The sequence below is a fragment of the Apus apus genome, chromosome 2, assembly GCF_020740795.1.
Source record: "Apus apus isolate bApuApu2 chromosome 2, bApuApu2.pri.cur, whole genome shotgun sequence".
NCBI lineage: Eukaryota > Metazoa > Chordata > Aves > Apodiformes > Apodidae > Apus > Apus apus.
Genome location: NC_067283.1, coordinates 5,937,291 through 5,963,571, shown reverse-complemented (window position 1 = coordinate 5,963,571; position 26,281 = coordinate 5,937,291). Strand labels below are relative to the sequence as shown.

The window sequence follows — 26,281 nt, the reverse complement described above, 5'->3', positions numbered from 1 at the left end:
GCATCAGAAGCAAAATCTTGCTCCTCTTTTTTATGCCAACTTGTATTAGGATTTTGGCTTTTTGTATGTTAGATGATCTATCTCCCAGTGGATGGATGTTGCAGGGGAAAAAAATGCCAGATTTCAGTATATATGCAACTTGGACACCACATAGCACCTTGAAAACAGGAACTGGACACACTTGTCCCCTACTATGAGATGCATGCTCAGATTTAGTCATCAAGTGCCAAGATTCAACTCTTCACAAGAAACAACTGAGCCTGTGGCAGGATACAGAAAGTCATAAATATGGAGTGACAGAAGGAAGCAGATTACTTTTTAGGAGTGTATTTTGAAAGTAGATTCTCCTCCCATCTGTTTTCAGGTGCATTTTCCTCACATCTCTTGGGCAAAGCAGCCCTGTACCTGCCACTTACCATACAACATCATTTTTAAAATGCATCAGTCTTTGATGGTCCACCATAAATAGCCTAAGGTTAATTTCCTCAGACTTCTTAGCACCCACATCTAGTGTTACACATAAGGGCAGGCACTGATCAATCACACAATCGCTAAAGCCTGGAGTCTTAGGCAAATGTTTGTCTTTAACATAACCTATAAGAGGATGTAAACTTTCTGTCTCTACTGGGAGTCATCAGAGGCAACTGGACTGATTGATGGCTGGTGTCAGGTTTTATCTTTTTGATTCATCACATGATGGTAGCTGGACCTTTCATTACTCCTGTGGATATTTAATACTTCAGTAGATATGGCCAGATGTTTACTCAAAAGCATCAGCTACCTGAGTGCTCTGCTTTCCAGACACTGCTCAAGCAAGGATGGATAATGCAGAATACAAATATAAACTTTGCTTTGGAACACATGGACTATTGCAGGTAGCTGGTGTGAAAAATATGAAGGGAGAAGCTGGGAAACACGCTGGGGTTTAGCTGCTTTCCTCTGAGGTTTGAATTCTCCAGTATCACACCAAATGTGATACTAAAAGCTACGCTGCCAGCCGCAAGCGTACAGCAGTGGAAGCAAAAAGGATGATAACTTGCTGACAGTTGTTTTGACTCTCTTTTGCTTGTGTCCCCAAATGTGCTTATTCATGTATTCTGGGCTGCTCTTCTGCAAAGCTGCACGTGACTCAAGAAAGCAAATTTGCCTCCCTTATGTAAGTATCCAAGTTGATGAGACAGACTCAAATGACACTTCCACTTCTTGCTAATGGTCCCTTGGGCTTCCTGGCTTCTTACAGACTCTCTAACTCTCTAGCCTCCATCTCCAGTATTCCCCCAGTTCTCCTGCAGCTTTCAGATGTCTCCTGCTCCTCCACAGTGCCCCACTTTACAGATTTTGTGTGTCCTGATGCTGACTGTTACTGACATGCCTATTCTCGCCTGTTTGTAGAATGGTCTTCTCAGCTGATGTAACCAAAACAAAAATGCACATTTCCAGAATGCTGGGAGCTGCTGAAAGAGCAGATAAGGTGAATAATGGCATCCAGGACACAAACATGTGGGTGCAGAGAGAGTGGAGGGAAGGCAGCGTTCATCCAAGACTTGGCACAACCTGGCCTTCTATTTGAACTTCCTGTGGATGCACATTTCCTCAAAAAACACTGCTTTTCCAGCTTTATATAGAGCATCTTCTCCTTTCTTCCTTCCATTTGACAAGAAGGGAAGTGGTGGGCCCCAAGGAGAGTACCTGCTTGGCAGTAGAAGTGCAAAATAGGAAGCTTGAGGATGCAGACCTCCACTAACACTTGAAAATTAAAAAAAAAACAAACCTGAAGTGTTGTAACTTGGGCTTGTAATGCCTTCTTCGAAACTTGCTGTTATTTCCAGCAAGCAGATCTAACTAGTTTTTGCAATTAGAAGGCACACAATCTTTTAAAATTGCAGTTCATTTGTATTAATCATCAGGTGCAATATAAATACTACTTTTCCCTCCAAGGGGATTAAACTTTATTCACACATTGGATGCCTTCAGTGGCCCCCATGAATAAGTACATGTTTGTCATTAAATGCAAAAACAATTAACTTGATTCAGGGCAGCAAGCCTGGGTGCAACTCTTGAGTTGCACATTTCTCCAGGGATAGACAGTAAAAATGATGAAAATGGGGCTTCAGTAGTTCTGGATTTGTATATAATTTAAAAAGAAAATAAGGAGACAGCTGGAAATGTGCTATCATATGTCATCAGTGTTCCATTTTCACTCATTTATTGGCACAAGAAATCTTAATGGATGAGGCTTCATTCCTTTGGGGTAAACCAACCCTTAATCATCCTGTAAAAAGTGTTGTCATCTTGAAAACCCCTGGTGAAATCCTTCATGTCTTTTAAAAATGACAGAGTCTTGATGTAGCTTCCCTCAGTGACAGTCTCTTCATGTCAGGCAGAACTACAAGTCTCAGCTGAAGACCCTTTTTGACCATCATCGTATGCTTTCACTGTCTGAGCTCTTGAAATGTAAAATTGTCATCCATTTTTATCTAGGCCTATCTAGATGCCTAGCTATTTGCTATTACTTGTGATTTTACCACAAGGGACAGTGATAGGTCTCCATATCCATTTCATTTAAACTGAAAATCTGACACATTACCATAAACCTCCTTCAAGCCTGGCTGTGATCTGCTGAGAAATTTGCAGTGATGGAGATGTATCAGTACTGGCTGAGACAGGACTTTATGGCTTCTTCTCCACTAATAGATTAAATGTGGCAAGGAACATTTTCTGGCACTGAGGACAAAGGGAAAACATCGTCTTGCTCTATATTATTAAACTTCTTTGTACCCTGTGCTAAACACAAACATCCAGCTGAAACAGTCTTGCCTGTGAAACTTGTTACATCCCTACACTTGGCCAGCTGATGGATACTCCCAGGATGGGCTGCCAGTCTGCCCACACAGTGGCCATACACACTCCTTATGCTCCTCGATTAGAGATCATGCTCCTCAGGTGTGTGCAGGCACACAAGGAAAGTGACTTTGCCACAGAGTAACAGCCATGGCTACTAAGTAGCAGATAGCCACATGGGACCCAGCGACTCCTGATATTGCTTAGAGTTTGTCATTTAGGAAAGTGATTCAGGATAGGAAATTGCTATTAATTTCTTCTCATTGACTAAGCTTCATATATAGAATCATAGAATCATTCAGGTTGGAAAGGATCTTTAAGATCATCAAGTCCAACCATTAACCTGACACTACTAAGTCCACCACTAAATCATTTCTCTAAGTGCCACACCTACATGTCCTTTAAATACCATCAGGCATAGTGACTCCATATGCCTGTAGTCTCTTCTCTTCCCCTCCCAAAAAAATCCTCCCCATCCCCATTTCTCTTGCATATCTATCAGGCCAAAATCTGTGCTAAATCTCACACCCTTATCCTCCTTCTAGGACATTAATTTCCGTCCAGGGTACTCAGGACAACCCTTCAGTGGAAGGCAGGAAAACTTGTGGAAGGACATGCTGAAGAGGAATTACTAATAAATTACGTGTTGCTCACATTCCCCGTAACTCAGTTCCTTCCTCTCTTGCCCTACTGCAGAGACATGTCTCTGTCAGAACAGATCTGGCAACATGCCATTTTATCAGCAGATTGTGGCTGGTAAAGATCAAAATGGTAGTGAATGAGGCCTAATGAGGGTTTGTTTGTGTGTTTGTGTGTGTGTCTGACCAGCTTGAGAATCCACAGATTTTAACCTGATGGAGGTTTAGCTGCACTTTCCCAGAACACCTCTTCAAAGAACTGTCCTACACTGACTTGTAGGAAGGAACAAACCTCTTTTTTTCCAAGAACATGACACTTCCAGATTTCTATGTCACAGTCATGAGTCATGTTAAAACAGAAAAAATATCCATTAATTTTTCCTGAAATGTGGAAGCAGAATTAAAGGACAGGCTCCAGGTGTATCTGGCTTTTTCAGAGAAAAGTTTCCATTGGGTTTTAACCAAACCAGGCCACTTCAAATCTCATCCAAATTGTGCTGAGCAGCTCTGCTGCCTGGCACTCAAATTACCATAGAAAGACAGGACTGGAAAGCCTTCTTGGGTCACCAAGTCAAGCTCCCTGCTAACATGGGTTGTTTCCTTCACTAACTAATCAAGCTTCATCTCACAAGCTGTGGGTCTGCAGCCACTCAGTCTTCCTGGGAAGTTCTCCTAAATAACCTCACTGCACTGACAGTCAGAAGCCTTTTTTCCAATCCCAGCCTAAAGTTATCTGTAGTGATTTATACTCCTTTGTTTTAGGATGAGCAGTATCCTGTCACTTCAGGTGTTCTCCTCCTATGCTCTTCATTCCCTTCAACATCTTCATATTCCCACACTGTGCTTTTCCCAGTATTACTTAATCTTTCTTTGAGCATCAGTCATTAATAGGGCATATTGCACATCAGCAATGCAGATGGCTGTGCACCAGCCCTGATACTCATCTTTCTCTGCTGCAATTACCTTTTCTGATCTGCATAGAATCTTGTTTCCTTTTCAAAATGGATGCACTATATTAGCACTTTGGAACATTGTACTGGCTCAGTTAGCCAGAGTGACATGAACTTGGGGATATCTACAGCTGAGTTTGCCTCCCAAGATGACAGGGACAGAAATAGGTACTTTTAGGGTCTATTGAACCTGATGTACTTTAGATGTTTTTTTGGGTAAGGTATTTTATGACTTCACAGACGCCATTAACCATATCTGACTACAAAGTCATCTCCATGCAATTATCTCAGCTGTAGATGTCCAGAGTGACTGATACATACACTTTTATTATCCTCTCAAACATTTGCTGTTGGTAAGCTGCTTGAGCATAACATAAATTCTTAAATAGGGCTAAGAGCTTAACCTTACACTTTGTATTTCATAATTCCATGCATCACACATTAATTCAATGATAATGGTTATGCAGTTCTTCCTACAGGATAGCCTGATAGCCTAGAAATGGATGGTGCTTTCTACCTTTGTGTTTTCAGAAAATGTCATTAATATTTTCTTGTGTGAATAGCATTTCCATAGACAGTAAATAACAACATCAAAAAGCCTAGGACTGATCCTAAGAGAACACTTCCAGCCTTATATTTCACCTTTCAGGAAAATTCTGAAGATGTTACTTCTCAGGTTACAGACTCTTCATCTTGGTGTGCTTGAGACTCCAGGAAGACAAAATCCACGATGGAAACACAGCAGTGAATTATCAGCTTGGGGTGGATGGAGAAATGTTGGTGTATGTGCTGTGGAAGTACCAGGGGCTGTAGGTAAATCAGGCAGAGGGGAGACAGTGGCAGCCCAAAAACTCAGCCTTGAGGGTGAGGTAATGGACTGTGGCTCTTACTTTGGGTTAAAACTAACTGGTGCTCCGAACAGGAGCACAAACAAAGACAGTGAGTGCGTTTCTGCTCTGCATCAAGTTGCCCTTCACTTTGTGGCACTTCAAGAGAAGCTGGCAGAAGCTGGTAGAAAACTGACTTCATCCAGGTGGCCAGCAGAATAATAAAAAGGTGGCTCGGCCATGCACGCACAAAGAGGTTAGAAGGTTGTTCCTTCTGTGTTTGAAGTGTTAGTTTTATTCACGCACACTGTTAGTGCTCATCACACTCAGTTGTCCTCTGAGAAGTGGCTGGTGTCACACTTGACTCTGGCATCAGCTGACCCACCAGAGCAGGGGGCACTGGGCATGGCCTCACTACCCACATTACCCTATATCATCTTAATAATTCCTGTCTCGGTCATTTTCCTTATTAACCTCAGTAACATAAACATACTTAGAAGTAATTTATAACAGATAACAGTAAGCATAATTATTTTGTGAGCAATTTCAGAAGCTCTTTCTAATAAATGAAGGAGAAGCTATTCTATTTTCTGTCTGGTTTCACTTTCCTTTCCCAGGTGGTTTCAATGGCTCTAAAAATGCCTTCTGACAATAGTAGCATGATATTATTGTGCAAAAGGCAGTTAAACAGCACTTAATTTTTCCAACTATGCTGTAAAGTTTAGTTCTTTCAAGAAGGCTCAAATGTCAGCTGATCAGCAGTAAACATAGTTTCGTGTGACATAGTTTTGTGGGCCAAGATATTTTCAGGATATGTGAACACAAACCAAAGATTTAAGATTTTAAGCAGCCTTCCAGTACCTGAAGGGAGCTTACAGGAAAGCTGGGGAGGGGCTCTTTACCTGGGTATGTAGTGATAGGACAAGAGGTAATGGTTTTAAACTGGAAGAGGATAGATTTAAGTTAGACATTAGGAAGAAATTCTTTACTCTGAGGGTGGTGAGACACTGGCACAGGTTGCCCAGGTTGGTTGTGGAAGCCCCATCCCTGGAAGTGTTCAAGGCCAGGCTGGACAGAGCTTTGCACAGCCTGGTCTAGTGGAAGGTGTCCTGGCCGTGGCAGGGGGGTTGGAACTAGGTGACCTTCTAGGTCCCTTCCAACCCAAACCATTCTATGATTCTCTAAAATTTCTTGCACCATCTGGACTGCTCTATAACATGAAGTTGCCCAGAGTACTTACTGACTTTCTTTGCTTTTCCTCCACCACTCCTTTGGATTTATGTTAGTGTGGCTCCATAAGACCCACAAATCAAATCACTGAACATACCACAGAATTGCAGTGGTTGTAACTCTTCCAACACCAATTTGCAGCCTTTACAGTAGTTAAAGGGTATAGTTTAGAGTTAGTTGGGACAGTGACCACAGACACTACCATAATACTGGCAGATGTGACAGATGAAAGTATTTAATCTAGAAGAGTGTGCAGATCTGCTGTATGGGGAAAAATGCTGTATGATTTCTTCCTTGTCCTCAGAACATGTGAAAGTGTTCAGAGTCCAAATGAGATAAAACCTCAGGATACATTTTTTTTCTCATCTGAACTGACTCTTGAAACGGAGAGGAGGAACAAGGATCCCAGTAAGCTCAAAGAGTAACTTTGCTGGCACAGATTGCAGCCCAGTTACAAGCAAGAGCTTGCTTATATTTAAGGGTACCTGGTCTTTCTTGGCTAACATCTGATGATGTTGAGCAAACAAGTTTCTGAATTCAATCCACACTCACTGAAGAAAGCAAGAATTTTGATGATGCCAGAGGAATAAGACAACCTCCTCTCTACCTGCTAATCAACATCATGAAATCTCCATAAAATGCAGCTGACGCTGGAGGAGTCTTATGATTCAGAATGTCTTGTTCTTTTGGCACCTATGAATCATTTTCTCTTTTTTTGAGTGATCTACAGACAACAATTATCCCTCCTTACCAGTCATTGCCGCACACTTATAGAACAGTTGGCTTTCAGCTGACCAGTAACTTCAGCTTATCCAGGCTTACTGAGTTTTTCAGTATCTGGTTTTACACCTGGGACAGTCTGTTTTGAGCACTGAAGGTTAAGTATATGTAGATAATGTTAGTGCAATCTCTGCTGAATGAGATTTCATATCTAACAGAACTTATGCACACTAATGAGTGTTAGTATCTAAGGGTATCAGATGTTGCAAATTCACAACTTTCAAGAATCCATGAATATGTAAAATGTTAACATTTTCCCCAGATTATTTTCATATTATTTTCAGGTTTCATTACCACACACAGAATCCATTGGTTAATAACAGGGGGAGACTGATTTTCTGAATCTCACACTAAACTCCCCCAAAATACGTGCAGAATGTAATAATTTGTCCCAACTCCTTATTTCCAAGGGAGATCTTTAGAAACAGGAAGAGAGGGAAAAAAATCGTCAGTAATCTGTCACTTCCTGAGTAATCACAGTTCAATCTTTTGATTTTTATAAAAAACCCTATAAAGTATAATTTGCTTTTGCAATCAACATTTTAGGTGCAAAACTAACTGTTAAAACATAACCTAATGTAATCAAAACAATGTATTCTGTTTTCATACAAGCTCTTTCAAGAACTTTTCTATACTTGCATCTGAGAACCAAAACATTGGGTACTTAAAAGCAATACAACCACTAAAAGCAATCTGTAGCAAGACCCAACATTTTTTTATAGCAGCATCTGCTATTAAACAACCCACTACATAAACAGTAAACCCATTAAAGCCACAGTGTCAAAGATGCTCTGTAAGCTGAACTGGGGAAACATTTCCACAGTGACTGCAAGCCAGCAAAGTGCTCCATGAGATGTCAAGAGGGAAACACAATTCAGTCTTAATAGGTTCACAGCTTATGTAAGCCATGCTTATGGGACAGTCTATTAAAAAAGCAAGTGAGCAAATGACATTACTGTAAACACAACCTGCATCTTTCTCAAGCATGCAGGCTAAAGACATTCAAAACTCCACTCAAAGATACTGTGCTAGCTGTAAGTTTCATGTGCTCTGGACCAAAAATGAAGGCAAGTTACAATATCTCTTCATAATGTGACCATTGAGGCCACTGTTGTATAGAAAAGACATCTGGAATCCCTTCAGCCCCATTCATGGCTTAAGAAATGAAATTATTATAACCAGCCCATGTGTCTTTTTTTCTAGTAAAACATTTTCTGTTCTGCAAAAAATAGCTTCATTCCTGATTAGTAGTGCAATGCCATCCATTTTGTACTTGGGATATGAACAAGTTTCTCTGGGTGACAATTTGGTTCACTGGATTAAAGTCATGGAGCAATGTGAAATTTGCCATTCCTGGATTTAACCAAAGGTACATTATCACACGCCCACCAGAAAAGGGAGGAAAAAAAGCCATCTTGAGAACTCACCACCAGGTTTCCTATCACCATGACCAACAAGAAGACGAGAAGGCACAGTGGCTGCCCAGCTACTTCCATGCAGTCCCACATGGTCTCAATCCACTCCCCGCACAGAATCCGGAAGATGATGAGGAACGAGTGGAAAAAATCATTCATGTGCCATCGTGGCAAGTTGCCTGTTGTGCTTATCTTCTTCACATTGTCCAGGTAGCTTTTCCCAAAAAGCTGCATTCCTACCACAGCAAAAATAAAGACGATGATTGCCAGCACAAGAGTGAGGTTACCAAGGGCACCCACTGAATTACCAATGATTTTAATGAGTGTATTTAAGGTCGGCCAGGACTTTGCCAGTTTGAAGACTCGCAGCTGTGAACAAAACATAAACAACAGTGTCAGTTCACACAGAAGAAACAGACATTTGAACTGATGAATTATTAAAGTGTGTAACACGTGAAAGACATTAAATGCCACAGTGTGTGCAGGAAGGTGATGTTAGCCATACTTCCTGTAAACCTCACTACATTTATTAATAAAACATCACTTGGGCTTCTTGGATGAGAATTAGGTTTTGCAGAGCTATGCTCTGCCTTATTAGATAGATGTGATTTTAAAGGCTTATTCCCTCATTACCATGGTGGGGAGAGGATGGAAGGAGGAAATCTCAGGTCTCGGCATTTTCTTTTACATTGCTTTTCCTCCTCAAATTAAACAGCCTGGCAGGCAACTGGGGAAAGGGTTTAGGGTTTGATGCCACAAAGAGAGAAGCAATTCCTCTGTGTTTCAGAGCAAGCCTCAGCCAGATGCTATTAGTTGTTAGCTCCCAGGGTGAAAATCACCTCTGTGCTGAGGATCACACAGACTATGCACAACCCACATCCCACTTCAGACCTATTTTAAGGATGTAAATGGTTCCTAACCCTTGCGCTGTGTTTTCAACTGAAGGTTTAATTTCAGCCCTTGTGAAAGGTGATTGCTCAAGAACTGATGGAAAGCTCTCAGGACCTAACAGCAGCAGTGAAAAATTTGGGTTTTTGAGCAGCACAGAGAATTTAGGGAGCGAGGGGGCATGGAAGTGAAAAAAAAGACTCTTTAGCTAAACCTAAGGGCCTATTTTCCTGGTCTTTCCAAGTTGTGAAGCCATATCATGGACAGAATGATTAGCATGGACATCCTGGTACACCGAGTGCAACACAAATGTCAGGCTGGCAAGGAAACTACATTTCTGTTCCAATATGTTGACAGTCTCTCATTAATAGAATCCCACTATCCCATGCATAACAAAGGAGCTGACAGCTAAGGAGTTCCTGTGAAAGACAGATGCTATGTTATGCTGATCAGTTTCAGAAAAAAAAAAAAAAAAAATCACTCTGAGAATAATCCAAAGCCATTTTCTTTTGACAACATTTAAAAGAATGGTGGCATGTTTTCAACATAATTTAGGAATAACATCTTCTAAACCAACAAGTTACTGGCTCTTGCATTTCTTGGGCTATCAAATATCTGCTGACTATGCTAACAGGTGAATAGGTATGAAATGGCAGATTTTTATTACTAATTGGAACTCAAATATTTTATGTGCATTACAAGTACCTGGCATGACTAGAAAGAATCAAATTATGTTCTCATTTACTTTGATGTAAATGTGGAACAATTCCATTTATCCCGCAGCCTATAATTAAGGTCATGTACTGTTCACCAGTTTGCAGCAATTCATGTCTTTATTGGCAGGTGAGTTTTTAAAAATATATATTGCATTCCTGACAGAGTTTACATGTAATAAAAGAAGAGGGATAAGAACAGAATAAGACCATTACCAGTCGAAAGGAGCGTAGAACAGACAGGTTTCCCATGCTGGACAAGCCTAGCTCCATCAAGCTTAGTATAACGATTATGCTGTCAAAAATATTCCAGCCCTGTTGAAAATAGTAGTAGGGGTCCAGGGCAATAATTTTGAAGATCATTTCTGCTGTAAAAATCCCAGTGAAGACCTGTAGAAAGAAAATATGAGTCAAAGTAACCTTATAAGCACACCTCCTTGCTTGCAGGCTTCCCATTGATACAAGTGAACACAGTGTAAAGCCAAAAAATATTTTACAAGGAAATACTGCATGGCTTATTCTTTTCCACTGTTACAACTTTGTCTAGTCTCCTCACAACAATTTTTGATACTGTTGTAAACTTACAATGACATCTGAGTTCCAGCTCTGGAATGGAACATACATTTTCAGCTCCTTCCGGCATCTGAATAATCTCAGTGGTAAAATCAGAAAGTGTAAAGGTGCTTTTTTAAAAGGTTAAATCTATTCAGTTCGGTGGAGAAACATGAATGAATGGAGTGGGAGTGTTAAAAGGGTATTTGGGTTGTAGTGTACCTGCTGTATTATCCCTTTTTTGGTTTGTTATCCTTAATACCAGGGCAACACAAGCCTCCAGTCATTCTGAGGTTACTGCTGGCAGTGAAGGTGATTAGAAACTCTCATTTGAGTCCTAGGTTGTTGGGTGTTTTTTTTTACAAATAGTCACAGCAATTTTCTTTTCACAGCATCTTGGGAACACAGCTTTTTTATGACCCAGTTCAAACGTCTTATGGTGGAACTTCTAATTGGAACATTTTTCTTTAAAGCAACATAAAAGTATTACCTATGAGGCAGAGGGAAAGGGTAAGGGAAAGCTACTGACAGCATATTCAGTTTTTACACAGTCTTGTAAAGTATCTCAGAGCATCAGATCTTGTCCTTTCCTATGCCCTCCTTAAGTACCAGTTTAAATGCACAACACAAGGCTACAGTCAGCTTAAAATGACAAAATGAGGACATAAATTCTCAATATACTGTTTTATTTTCATTCCAAGTCCAAGTACAAGGTGCCCATAGCTTTGTGTTATGAAAAAAAAATATCTTTGTATATGTATATTAAAGGACATGTTTTTCCTTGAAACAACAAACATCAGTACACTGTGTTGGTCAAAATAGAGGGGGGAATCCAGAACTCACCTTTGAGTAACATACAGTCAAGGGGAAATGTTTTCCTTCCAATAAGCTGAATATTCAGGGCAGTATCCCAGCAAAACTGATCAGCTTTGACCAACAAAGATGAAAAACCCACTAAGCTATGGAAGGGCAAAGTTAAGATTCTATCATTAAGTACTAAAGAATTAAAAATAAATTATCATAGCCTGCACTTGAGGAAAGCTTGGCTTTACTCTGTAATGCTTCAGGAATGAATTATTCCAAGAGGCCATTTTACACAATTTCTTATGTAAAATACATTCTTTTTCTCATCAGGAAAATAATACCTTGGACTGCAACAATTTGGGCTCTCATCCCATCACCATCTCATACCAAGAACCCAACAAAATCACCTGTCTCTTATGTCTAACTAGCTAACAATTTCTGAGTCATGATGATCAGAGATACTGTAGATTCCCACCAGAATGCTCCAAATTCCCTTAGGACTAAGGACAAGACAAAACTGGATGTCTGTGAAACTGTATCCAGGGCACTGCCTTAAAAACCACAATACCACGCTGTGTACATTATGCAACCACCTTGCTGAGAAATGACTCAGGAGGATGGCTTTCTTTGCCTGAATCATTTTAATCAATAGCCTTCTGAGAAGGAAATGTCACAGTAAGATAGGAAAATGTCTGAGCCTTCCTAAAGGCATCAGGAATCATGTGTGTGTACCAGCTACGAATTTCAAATGGCACCTGTTACATGGCAACTGTGCTTGTAGAAGAGGCTGGATACTCGATATAATAAAGGCTGGAAAGGAAGCAAGCAACTTAACATCCCACTGGTAATGAATATGAAGCTGCTGATTTGGAGGACTTTGTGTTTAAAAAATATTTTATTTATAATTTCAGATATTTGAGCTCTAATATTGCACAACGGTATCTCAATTCCTAAAGGGGGGAAAAAAAAATATGGGAGAATCTTGCTCTATCTGCCTGTTTTGTAAGTGGTGGCACTGCACAGGCAGATGAACCATGTAATGATGTACATGTGCTTGGCTGGCCTTCTGATCACATTTGAAAGTGCTGATTACTGTAAGTGATGAACTAAAGGAGCCTGAGGGTAACAGGTGCTGCATAAAGGAGAGGAACAATCAGATAGGGAGATCTCAATGATGGGCAGCAGATGAAGAATCAGTCTTGGAGAAAGTATATTCATATTCCCCTTTTATTCTTTCATTTATCCCAGAGGCATTTGATTGGAGGAAAAAAATGCCAAAGATCTGCCCTTTTTTAATATTCCCCCCAGGTCATGTTAGTATCATCACTCCCAGAGGGTTAAATGCAATGGGAAGATGCTAGCCAGTGTGGGGGCAGAGGAGGGGTCTGGCAGTCTGCAGCTTAGGAGATGCAGCAACCTGGCAGCCTGCCCTGGAGCTGGGACTCCCTTCCCTTTCATAGGGGATTGCAAAAAGGGGAAAAAAAAAAAAAGAGTCAATTTTCATTACAAATGACTTTGCAAAACCCTCTGCAAAACGGAATTACCTTCCTCTGACCTGCTCTCCTCGCAATCAATCCAGTTACACAGGAGTTTAGTAAAGCTGGAGAGGAGAAGGTGAGACTGCCTCGCCTCTCACCAACCCATCCTGGGATCTCAGGGGAAGGGGAGGCCCACGATATCAGACTGTCACAAAAAATATTAGCAGGCTGGTTTGCTTCTTTTACTTTAGCATAAAGAGGAGAAATAGCTCTGGGCAGTAGCAGTGCTGAGAAACTCCCAGTGAAGTAATTACTTTTTTCTTTATCTTTTTTTTTTTTTTAACCCAAAATTTTCTTTGCAATTCCTCCCCCTGCCCCACTCAGCCCCAGCAAGTCAGCAGGTGTTGGCATGAGGAATGCCAAAGGCTAAAGTTTCACTGCCTGTGGTCTGCAAAGGGAGAAGCTGATCTGCCAAAAGCAGGGCAAGGAGCAGACACATTTACTATCCCAAGTGCCAGAGGGGGAAACAGCAGCATTGCCACCTGCTCTGCTAGATGCTGAGTCCAAATGAGTTTTTTTAAGTCACATTAGAAGGCCACAAATCATTGAGCAACAACAAGGCTGTGAAGTGGAGCTAAATGCAGTCCTGTGAGATGACTTTCTGAGCTACTCTTATCTACTGCTTTCCACAGAAGGCAAGAGTGTGGGCTGGAAACAAGAGAGACCAAACAGATTTTCACTGAGAGCAACAACAGAGAGAGATTTGCCAAGACACAGCAACTGAAAAACTACAGACTGGTCCCACAGCCTAGGAGACGGACATGAGCCTGCCCAACGAGGCCCAGAGCTAAGAATAACAAGAACCAAGATAAAGAAGAAAATCCATAAGTGATGTTCCACATATGCTAGGACTGATACAAAAAGTCTGACTATTGCTATCACCCACCTCAGCCTGCCAGCGTAGGATGCTTCTCACTAAAGGCAGATACTACATCTGTAGTGCCTCTGTATATTCCCCTCAAAGTCACTGGCCTCCAGGCCATAGTTCACCTTATTAAAAAGTAAGTAACTTGAGAACATCACATTAATTGTGCCTTAAACTGTCGATTACTCTCCTTAGACTTTAAAGGCAGCCAGGTCCAACAGAGGCTCCTAACACTTTAAATACCTAAAGTTAGGTAAAGTGAATCCCACTTTGAGATACTGCAGCCTTCATTTTTCATAGAAACAAAGGGATTTTTTAATCTCAGCTGTGAGCTTCTCAAATACAAACTTAGCAGCATCCATGTTCCAGGGTATTCCAGACTTACTTATGGTCCTGTGGGATATCTCTGCTTTTGCCACTAGATTTTAGGGGCAATTCTCCCATGCCATAGCTAGATTGCCTTCCCCAATACAGACACATCCAGAATTAAAAGGTTTTTAAATATTAAGTTTTAAAGTAGTAAAACATGGTGACTGTAAAACACAAACTCAGAGAAAGTCGATTAAAGAAAAAGCTTCTGGTTTGTATCTACTGCAGAATTTTAGTGGTCCCCTGGGTTAAGAAATTGCACTGCATCACCTCTGGAAAGGCTTTTCTGCAGTCCCTCTGCTTTTCCTTGGAGCAGCGTGGTCCCTACTTACTTTGCAGTTGCCTCCAAGGCCGCTCCAGCTTGCACATTAAGAGTTTCCCCTGGAAGCACCAGCCATGCTTTGCTCCATGTCCCTTCTGCCCCAGGATTTTCATGGGACTAAGCACACATGGCTGGACAAGGCAGGGAGGCACAACAGAACACAGAGGGACATATAACAAATGTACCATAGGCACCTTCCCACATACATATCTAGATATGCTTGAACACCATTCTGTTTCCCTCCAAGACCTTGCCTTGTCTTTTTTCTGTAGGTGTATTTAACACAGAAGTCACTATTCATCTCCAATATTGCTGCCTTGTCATAGTTTTACCAGACATCTCAAAAAAACTTCATCAATCTTTCTCTCATCTCATTTCCTTAAACAGATATAAACTAAATACCTATCAGGAACAGCCCAGAAACATGGCTTTAATGTTTACTAATACCATTGAAATATGTTAGTTTAATGAAAACAGATCCTTGTCCTTCATACATTTCTCTTCAACCCCAGAAAGAGATGACTCTGTAGACTCTTTTGACATGTCATAGGGAGACCAATGCTGACAGCATATCAAAATGTGGTCTTAGTAAGCTGAAACTTCAAAAAGCAGGAAATAAACTCAGCAGGTAGCACTTCAAGTTCATATTCACTTACCAAATTGCCTATGTAAAGCATGTGGTCAAACTCCTTAGTCATCTTGTAATGCTCCAAGGCCATGAAGAGCGTGTTCAGCACAATGCAAAGGGTGATGGTGAGGTCAGTAAATGGGTCCATTACCACAAACTTGACAAATTTCTTGATTAAAAGCCAAAGTGGGCAGCAATCCCAAATGAGAAATTTAACAGCAAAGTGGTTCCAGCAGGGAGGACATTTCTGCTGTGATTCCTCGAGCTCTAAGTCACAAGCAGTAAAATAACAGTCAATTCACACTGAGTTATATGACAAGAGAACACTTAAAATGACTCATAAAATAGAGGAAGGCCCCTGAATTGCCCCAAACATTATTTTTAGGATAAAAATACTTCTGTCCTAACAGGCTAGCAAATTATGCACATCTGGGTTTTTGTGAGTTGACCTGCACTTAGCAGCCTATTCTGAAAGTAAAAACCTCTTACTAGTGTCACAAGCAAAAAGGGAGAATCACACTAAATATGTAAATTCCAGTATTATACATAGACTTGGATTTTTACTCTGTTTCTCACTTTGACAAGCTCAAACGGGTAAGAATACAGTACCTTTGCTTAACTTAGATTTTTTTTTTCATGTTCAGATCCCATTTTAGAACTACCTGAAGTATTACCTTTTAAAGTGGTTAAGAGATGAAAGAGCCTAAATCCAATATTTAGAGCTGACATAAGCACTTGAGAGCCAGACTATCCCTGGTTATCAATAGAGTTTTGGTCTTGATGTGCAATCCAAAAAGGCATTAAGCATTTAATTTCTTCTGAAAGGTCCACATACAAAATCAGGGGAAAGCATAAGTCAGTTTGAAAATTTTACTAAAGCTCCACTATAGTTTTTAAAGGTGCTTTTAAAATATAACCTAAAATACAACTTTTATATGTTCATTTTATTTGAGCACAAAATAATTGAAATAGCTTCCTAGGTATAATTTGTGTTAAATGCTGAAAAAAGAAAGCCAAAAAAGACAGTTAATGGATGAATGACAATGATTACTGGAATTGCTTAATGCTTTCCTTTTCTGATTCCTTTATGGGCATGGAATGCTGTATAACAATTTTAGTCTATATAATTAGAACCTGTACTGATAACAGCCAAGCTGTTATTTCAATCAGTTTATAAACAGCCACCTCTCTCAAGCCAGGATGCATTCTCTGGGCATTTTCCTTCATTGGACAACGAAACTGCAGTATGAGGTGTTTTCTAGTAAGCTTTCAAAACCTAGGATGGTGTTCTCCATGTACATGTCTTGCACAGACACCTACACTGCTCTGAGATTTCTGGGAAACCAACTTGCTCCCAGGAAATAAGTGTCTTTCCAGCCTCCACACAGTGAGTTTCCAGAGAAGTGCTTAAAATGAAGTGAGAAATACCCACGCCCCAACAAATTTCAATGTAAAATCCTAATTTTGTAGCTTTATGGAAAGTCACCTCAAAGTAATAAGGAGTTTGGGGCAGCTATTTCCTAAGGGACTTAATTTTCCAGGTAAATGCAGAAGACTACATCTGTCTATATTCATCCTGCTCATAATCACTTCTAACCAACCCTGTTTATTCCATTATTATTAATTTGGAGACCTTCATGATGGGCACACATCAGGTATGTCACTCTTTGCTCTGAGGCTCCTTTAGATCCAGGTTGCATTAAAATGCTTTTAAATCACACGAGATTTAAAAGTTTTTAAAGACATTTGCACAAGGGAAAGTAAAATGAGATTCAACTGGTTTTTATGCCACTTGATATTGTTTTATAAAAATGTCAGAAAAACACAGTCAACGTTAGTGTCTGGAGGTATTTTTCCTCTTATTTTTAAATGAGAAAACTCCAGACAAACAACCCAACTAGATCCTTTCTTGACTGCAAGACTTTTAGATGTCTGGGAAAACAATGAGTTGATGACTATCCAAGAGTTGAGAGCAGAAACCAGGTAACTAAAGGAGAAGGAATTTCTGGTCTGGTTGCTTCACATAGTTGCTTCACAAATCATGCAGCTATTATTATAGCTAAAGCCTGTGATACATTTTATTCTGACTTGATAAACCTCTTGTTGTTAACAAGTATTCAGTTTCAATGACTAATTAAACTCTGACAGTTAGAAAATCTTTTCTAAGGATTGAAAGAACTTTCTTCTATATAAGGCAAAAAATGTACATCCTCTGAGTTACCATAGACTTGCTGGTCTCTGTTTCTGTGGTAAAAAGTAGCAGACAGCACCATTAAATAAATAAGAAGCTTAGCTCAGGCCTTTTAGGCATTCTTAACACATTACAAAGAAGCAAATAAATCACAAAGCTAATTGCTAAAGCCCAAGAGAAAACAAATAAAACCATTGCAGACTACACTAAGCACTGGGATACACAGAAGTTACTAGTTATCTGTTAAGACTATAACACTTTATTTATTTAAGCATATATATATATATATTCTGTTCTGGCCACAATACTGCTGAATATAACCACAGGGGATGGTATAAAGCTGAGGGAGAAGGAGGACTTTGTGGTTACACACCAGACTGTGTCTCTAAAGAGGAAGGCCCAGTCCCTTTCTGTGAGGCATCAGACAAATCCCTCTGTCTTGCCTTGCCTTCCTACTCATCAGCAACACAGAAAATAAGTCTGCAGGAACATCCAAAATTTCCCTTGCTCCATGCTGTCATCTCGACAGATGTTCTTCTCTACTCTCAGTTGCTACCTCCTATCTTGTCTCAGTTTACAATGTGGGTGATGAGGAACAGTAAGAACCCCTTTCATGCTGCATGTAAAAAGCCTAGAAATGCCACGCCTTGCTACGAGTTGCTGTCTTGCCATCAGTAGATTTGTGAAAGGGAAACGGAAAGTTCCTGTGTATGGAAAAAGGGAAAGAAAATCTTGCACCTAATGAGAAGCCTAATGAGGAACGGAAAAATGTGATGAGAAATTTGGACAAACAGGTCCTTCGAGCTTCCTAAATTTCACAGTGGGATTCCAAAACCCACTGTTATGTCCCAGTAGCTGCTCTGCGAGGAGAAGACTTTTCTCCTCCCGTACTTGGAAGTTCTGCATGTAGCCGGTGACTGAGCCATCAGGCTTCACAACAGCTCCAAAGAGATGAGATATAAATGTATGTACAATTAGCCAGTCTGGTGCTCCCTTACCCTGCATCTTGGCTAGTCCTGTGTAAATGGCCCCGAGCTCAGCACTGGTGAGGCCCCACCTCAAGTACTGTGCTCAGTTTTGGGCTCCCCCTACAAGAAAGACATTGAGGTGCTGGAGTGAGTCCAGAGAAAGGCAACAAAGGTGGTGAAGGCTCTGGAGCCCAAGCCCTGTCTGAGGAACTGGGGTTGTTTAGCCTGGAGAAAAGGAGGCTGACAGGAGACTTTATGTCTCTCTACAACTACCTGAAAGGAGGTTGTAGCAAGGTGGGGGTTGGTCTCTTCTCCCACGTAACAAGTGACAGAACAAGAGGAAATGGGCTCAAGTTGTGCCAGGGGAGGTTTAAATTAGATAGGTATTATTCCAGCAGCACTGGAATAGGCTGCTGAGGGAGATGGTTGAATCACCATCCCTGGAGGTGTTTAAGAGATGTATGGATGTGGTGCTTAAGAACATGGTTTAAGCTTTGGACTTGGTAGAGTTAGGTTAGTGGTTGGTGTAGTTAGGTTATGGTTGGACTCCATGATCTTAATGGTCTTTTCCAACCAGAATGATTCTCTGATTCTGAGAAATCAAATGCTGAGAAGTCCCAAATTGTTACCAAATCTGAATCTGATGACCAGCATTTTGCCAGGATTTTTACAAGTCCGTGTAAGAGAGTAAGAGAGTGATAATATTGCCTTCTGTTACATCTCCCCCTCTACTATAGGGGTTGCAATAACTACCTGCAATACCTTCTCGCAGAAAAACAATATTAGGGTTGTTTGCATCACTTTGTTCCTGCCAATCAACATGCACATGGCTTGGAGTTGGGGAACTCAAGATGTGTCTTACCTTCCAGGGCACTGGTGATGATGCTGACAGCACTCACTGTCCTCTGCCTCTGGAGAGGTTCATCTGAGTGGTCCACGGAGGGGCGGTGGGGCATCAAAAGCTGCTTCTTGCTTGTCTCATCTGAGGGAGAGGTCTGTGAAAACGAACACATCGGGTCAGCAGCACAAAACCAAGGCAGATAGGGGGTAGCATTTTCTAAATTGCCTAAGCATTGGTTTTCCCATCTGAGAAGTCCAAAGCTCACTGATTTTCCCCACCAGGCACATGCTGGCAGGGTAGTGCTTTTCAAAATGGCACTTGGAGCACTTTGGGACACTTTGCCCTGCCCTTTACCATCGTGCAAACAGGTGAAAGATCCAGGTGGAAATTCTGATGCCAGAGGAACATCAATGCTTTTTTACCACACTCTGCTTGTGAAAGAAGCCCTGCTCAATTACATTAATTATTCCATTACTTCTGAAATGTGTTAACTGTTTAATTATACTGCTAGAAGAGGAAAAAGGGGTGTGGGTATCAGCTTCATTACAGGCTTCTGATTTCATACCAAGCAAACTGACTCCTCAACACATGGTTTTTTTTATTGTCCTGAAACACTGCCAAATCTCAGGAACACACTGTCATTCTGGTGATCTTTGGTGTCACAGATTCTAAAGCTCCATAATTAGGGGAGAATCTCAGCTTCTTTTTTCTCAGGGAAAAAAAATAAAATAACCCAAACTACCTGGTTCTTATGTTTCTCAAGCAAAAGCTTAAAAAAACCCACCCAAACCACCAAAGAAATCAAGTACCAGAAAAACAGAACTCCCAAAGTGTCTTTATTTTATGTTTTATTTTAAATTAGTTTTATGCTTTTTGAAGGCTTGGGTTTCTGAAGTCAGCCAGAAACACAGTATAGCTGCAGTCACACACTGTATTAAATACTTTATTCTGTCAGCCCACAGGAGCAAGATGTTAAGATTTCTATTATTATTAGCTTCCACTTCATACAGAGAAAAATCCTGCTTGCTTTACTCCTCCAGCTGTTCCACAGGTAGAAGGAAAGGTGGTGGTTGAGGTGTAAGGATCTGGGAAAGCCAGGTTCAATGCCATTCTCTGTTGCAGACCTCCTGGTCAAGACACTCAGTCTCCCAGAATAAATGTTTTAACAAACCCTGTCCTGCTCCTCCAAGCACACATGCTGTGAGGTCTGAGATACTAGGTGAGCAATAGAGATGCACTGTAGACAGTTGGGTCCTGATGGCTCCGGCAATATAGCTCCAGAAAACGTGAGAGAAGAGATTCTTATGAAGAGGAAAACCTCTGGTTTATTCAGATGTCAGAGTAGCTGCTGTTGCTTCTCCACAGTCCAATGAGCTATAGGAATTGGATTCAGGCTTCTGGTTCTCCCATCACTTGCTTCTGGAACGGCCCTAACCACCCCAGGAAGCATCCAGGATGCCAAGCAAGATGAGCCACGGGCAGTAGCTCCACAGCTCTGCTCTCTGTGCCTGGACATGTACCCAGAAGGACTCAGGATGCCTCCTCTTCTATATTTCTCTATCAAAACTGCTCTTGAAGAAAGGCAATTCCATGAGGATGGCAGGAGGAAAAAAAAAAAAAAGAAGCTCTACAAGCTGACTTTCTGGAGTGTGACCTCTTCAGGGCAGGGGACGTCCCCTTGTCAGGTGGTTGCAAAAGACAAAGCCACTTGGCCACTGGTTGACACTGAAAAGAATAGTCAGGATACTGGTCCAAGGTCACTTCAAAGTACTGCAGTTAAAAATTTATACCAATCACTGCAAGACCAGAGAAGGGCAAGGACTTTTAAAGAAGGCACTTAAAATGTTAGCTAAGCCAGGAAAGCAGTAATGCTTCAAAATAGGTTTGTTGGTTCTGTTTGTTTGTTTGCTTTTTAATGTCCTCTTATGTTAAAACAATTGTCTCACTGTCCATTGAGTTACTGATGCAGTCATCTCCAAAGGAGAGGTGCAATCAGAACTTATTCAAAGATGCTCCTACTTGTGCACATGAATTATCAAGAAAACCCTCTACCCTTGGCTTAGGAGCTGGGGAAACCAGCAGCAGTATTTCAGGTGCATTAATTCACTTGATTCCCTTCACTTCAAAAATAGCCAATAAAAAACCAAGAAACAACATATGTTTTATTAATGAAGAAAGCATCTACAAAATTGCATAACCATTTGCACTGGTTTGGAGTACATAACAAATACATGGGACTGAAAAGAAATCACTAGGCAAGATAAAAAAAAACATGAGGGAGACAAACTTTTAAGTATAAAACAAAATAAAATAAAATAAAAAATAATAAAAAAGTGAAAACAAATAAAAAGATAAAAAAAGGCCAAATAAAAGCCCAGCCCTTCCAGTTCCCTCTGTCTGTAGAATGAACCATAAGAAAACCTCAAATTTCAAATTCCTCTGGATCATCTTAGACTTTTTAAACTGTACAATCTTCCCATCCCATCTGACTCAAAGCTTAGGACATAACAGCAGAATATCTTTAGACAACCTCATCCCCAGAAGTACCAGTTGTCTGACTGTCAAGAAAGATATTATCTTCCGATTATACCCACAGAAGTGCTTGCAGAAGTTATGGGTTGGTAGCCTATATCTGAAAGCAACCTTTTATTCACAGGTGCAGAGAGAATTCTCTGCAGAATTCAACTGTAAAAACTTGAATAAACACATTCAGAGATTCATTGTTTCTAATTTTTTATTCAGCTTAAACCAGGGTAAGTGAAAAGTCCAAGTTAAAGAGGTTTGGCATATCCTTCATAAAAAAAAAACAACAAAAACAAACAGCAGGGATTTTATTTCCCAGGGTTTGGTGTGATATTCCCAACCCAACAAGTTTTTTAGGTTACTCTATTTTTTTTTTTCAGCCCTGCATCCTTGATCCTGCCACCTGTGTCATGAGAGTCATCATAGAATCACAGAACGATTTGAGTTGGAAGGGACCTTCAAGATCACTCAGTTCCAATCCCCCTGCATGGGCAGAGACACCTCAAACTAGACCAGGTTGCTCCAAGCCCCATCCAACCTGGCCTTGGACACTTCCAGGGATGGGGCAGCCACAGCTTCTCTGGACAACTTGTCCCAGTGTCTCACCACCCTCACACTAAGGAATTTCCTAATGTCTAACCTAAATTTCCCCTCTTCCAGTTTTAATCTGTTCCTCCTAGTCCTCTCACTACAAGCTCTTGTAAAAAGCTCCTCCCCAGCTTTCCTGGAGCCCTTCAGGCACAGGAAGGCCACTATGAATTCTCCCCAGAGCCTTCTCTTCTTCAGGCTAAAAAGCCCCAACTGTCTCAGCCTGTCCTCGTAGGAGAGGTGCTCCAGCCCTCGGATCATCTTAGTGTCCCTTCTCTGGACTTTCTCCATGAGCTCCATGTCCTTCTTATGCTGGGGACTTCAGATCAGTCCCCAAGACTTCAGGAGTCATGCTGGAGTCCAGGACACTGTTAGCAGCCTGCCATCTTCTGCCTGCAAAGGGGTATTTCTTAAGGAGATGTGCATGGCTCCTTCCTTCCTTCATCTCTGGAAAGGTGGGCTGCTGCAATTTACTGCTGCCCACCCACTCGCCCAGCTGCACGTGCCCCTCCTGGAGAGCAGAGCCCAAAGCCTACTGCCCACATTAGAGGTTTATCCCTAGAACCAGGAGACAGTGTCTGGCAGGCAATGGGTGTAAGGAATGCTCCTGTGCTCTCAGAGAAGGACATGGTCTCTTTACCAACAGAGCAGTACATCTATCACATAGTCAGCTTGCAATTCACTATAAAACACTTTTTCCAGGAAAGAAAGTTTCCATCCAGGTGAATTGCTTAAAATTGCTACTGAAGTTACTTAGGGAAGTTTATGAGCTTTTGTTCTTGGTAAAGAATAGATATATGAGGGAATTTATTATTATTTATTTTAGAGCAGAGGCAGCTATTAGGCAAGGAACTGGCAGTTTTTGCACTCTGAGATAGAGAGCAGTTCCAGGAACTGGACTAAACAGGCAGCATAAAGGCTATTATCATTACAGAGAGAATGTACACAGGTACAGTCCTTCATCATACTTATAGGTCTATAGAAAGAAAAATAACAGCAGTCCCTACAGTTATGCAAGGAGGCTCCTTAGGATCCAGATGAGAAATCACAGAGGAGTTAAACACACACACCTCCAGCAGGACGAGATTATTTGTGTTGCTCCCTGATTGACTGGAAATGTTGCTCCTTTGGATTAGCTAAATTCTATAGGGACAAACGTACTATCCAGCAATTTACATGCAAATGAGGATGCACCACCTTTCAGAATTATCTTCTTCTGAGTACCTACAGTTCTGAGTTATGTCAAAACTGTTATGTGAAGGTGGGCTGATACATGGCAGCATTTTAGAGACCACAGCTGGGAACGGAGACAGGTTTAATTTTCCTTGTACAGTAAAGATCTTTTCAAGCATAAGAAGAGGTGAACAGGCTACACCATGAACAATGGACCCACTAAGGCACTAACACAAACATTTAATGAGATTGGAGGTGACCATAATAACACACAGCATTAAAAAGAAGCCATTTAATTTTGTGGATACTTGATTATTTAAAGAGATGCACTGTAAACTGAAACAGCTTGCAATATTTGTGGAAAATCTGAATTATTTATGGGTAGAATGTGCTAAAGGAAAGTTTGAAATGAGCAGAAACTAGAGCCACGGTGACAATTCTTTGTGTGACAGCAGCAGAGGACTTGCTAGCTTTTATCCACACGGCTTATTGGCAGTGATTTTTTGATGCCTTATTTTGTTGACCTTTTTCTGAACATTGGAACTGCTGACACTTTGCCTTTTCACCAGTCCCGTGGCAAAGCAAGGAAGGGAAAAAAGAAATTTTACCTCGGGGAAGTTTTAGGGTCAACAAGAAAACCTCAAACCAATGTCATCAGCAAAACAGTTTTATGTTTAGCAAGAAAAAAAAGCCAAGGTCATTAATAATATTATTATCATTATTATTACTGTTGTTGTTGTTGCTATTATTCTTATTATTCTAAAATAAAGAAGGCAAATAGAAGTTTAACCAAATATTAGATTCTAAATCCTTAGTTTGGCACCTCAATAAGCAGTCTGGTCCCTCTTAAGAGGTCACTCCCCAGTAGTTTTCACTCCTGTCAAGCGAGCAAACAACTAAGAGGAAATTCAGGAAAGGTTGTATATGCAAGAGGGAGAATCCAGGTAGCTTCAGCTGCACCTTACTGCTCAGCCCAAAGCCATCTCACAGGTGGCCTTGATCCATTGCTGGGCTGGTGGGTAGCTCTGGTGAGAGGGTGAGAAGAAAGCAATGCAGACCACCAGGTAACAGCCAGCTGCCCATTTGCCAACAGCCACCTCCTCAGTCCCATGTCTCTGCCACTTCTAATCTCCAAAATAATTGACATGTCAGGCTTAACCAAAAAACCCCAGGGATATCCTTGTGAAGTTACAGGAAGGGCTCCAGTTGGCTAGGAGGTGAGAGGGGATGCCATCATATGGATTTTTTAACCCTAAAGTAATTCTCAACAACCACAGTTGACATCTTACTCATTCTCTTCAGATCCCATGGATAAATTGAGCTACAAATAAAAGCTCAATAACTTAATCCAATTCTATTCAAACAGATCAATATTTTGTGAAGGAAGATGTAGTTCTAGCCTCTTAAATAACTGAGAAACACCAAGACACAAAAGAGCAATATGTAGATACAAGTAAATACTACAAGAATGCACAGAAACTTTAGTTTGAAGTTACTTACACAATGTATAGACTTTCTCTATAAAAAGGCAAAAGCCCAAACTCCAAGCCCAGGAATCAGCAGGAGCATAAAAACATACAGGTTTTCAAACTGCTCAGTCTAAGATCAAGCAAAGAAAAAAAAAAAACAACAACAACGACTTAAAGCATAGTCACCAGGTCCTTCTTGTACCTTTTTTACAGTGGGGTAAGTCTGATGAAATGAGCAGCTGCTCCATTTGAAGAAAGTGGGCAGAACAGGACTAGCCCTGATTCAGTCCTCTGCAGGATACACCAGAGAGTGACTAGGACTTACTGTGGGTTTGTTGGGACAAGCTCCCTGCACCCATGGGACTTGGACACCTCTGCTCTTCACATCCAGGTGAAAACTGCCCAACCTGGAGCCGTTCTGTGGAGAGTGTTTGCAGATCCTACTTTCATACTGCACTGCTTTGCTCTTCATATGCATATTCAAATGCAACTCTGTGCTGCCAAGGACAGCTTCCCAGCAATGCCACTTCCACCTCTTTTGGGTGCTCCCAACTGGCATGGGAACAACAACAGGTGTAGCAAAGTGTGCAGAGACACATAGGATCCCTGCAGAGATCTGGCAGGACTGCTTTGATGCAGAAGACTGAATGGGCAGATGGCATTCTGCATGGACCATGCTGTGCTGTCCATGGCCAACAAGCCTGTTGACGAGTCACACTAGCCCAGCTGACAAGATTAATGGACCTAAGCACCACCTATTGAGTTTGTTTGCAGTCTCTCCTGTTTCACTAGCTGTATTTAGGGATTAGAGGGAGGGATGGAAAGTTTAAATACACTTGGTTTCTCCTGGAAACACACTCACATTCACCTGTGCCAAGCAGCTAGGGCCATCTGAGGATCATTTGAAACTGGCTGGTTTAGCTTACATGCTCTTCTGCAGCCAAGTGTCTGAGACCATCCATCTGAGCCACCAGCCTCTATAGTGGGATAATCAGCAGCAGCCTCACAGGACAGGGCACAAGAGTCACAGATGCCTTCATGTCAGCTCAGCTGCCACCCACAGCCATTCCTGTGGGCAAACAGCCCTTGGCTGGGACACGGAATAGCAGGATAGCAGTTGCAACAACACAAAGGCATGAAAGTTGCTCATTGTACTCCAAACTACCTT

General features: G+C 41.2%; 1 protein-coding gene across 1 annotated transcript in view; it reads right to left on the bottom strand.

Moving 5' to 3' along the window:
• Nucleotides 1-26,281, bottom strand: part of LOC127380384 (sodium channel protein type 5 subunit alpha-like) — a 217,929-nt gene that overhangs the window by 86,933 nt on the left and 104,715 nt on the right. Inside the window, exons 13-16 of the mRNA XM_051609169.1 lie at nt 19,382-19,514; nt 15,389-15,627; nt 10,499-10,672; nt 8,694-9,050 (exon numbers count right to left, since the gene is read on the bottom strand). Of these exons, the coding sequence (XP_051465129.1) occupies nt 8,694-9,050; nt 10,499-10,672; nt 15,389-15,627; nt 19,382-19,514 (903 nt within the window). The remainder of the gene's footprint in view (nt 1-8,693; nt 9,051-10,498; nt 10,673-15,388; nt 15,628-19,381; nt 19,515-26,281) is intronic.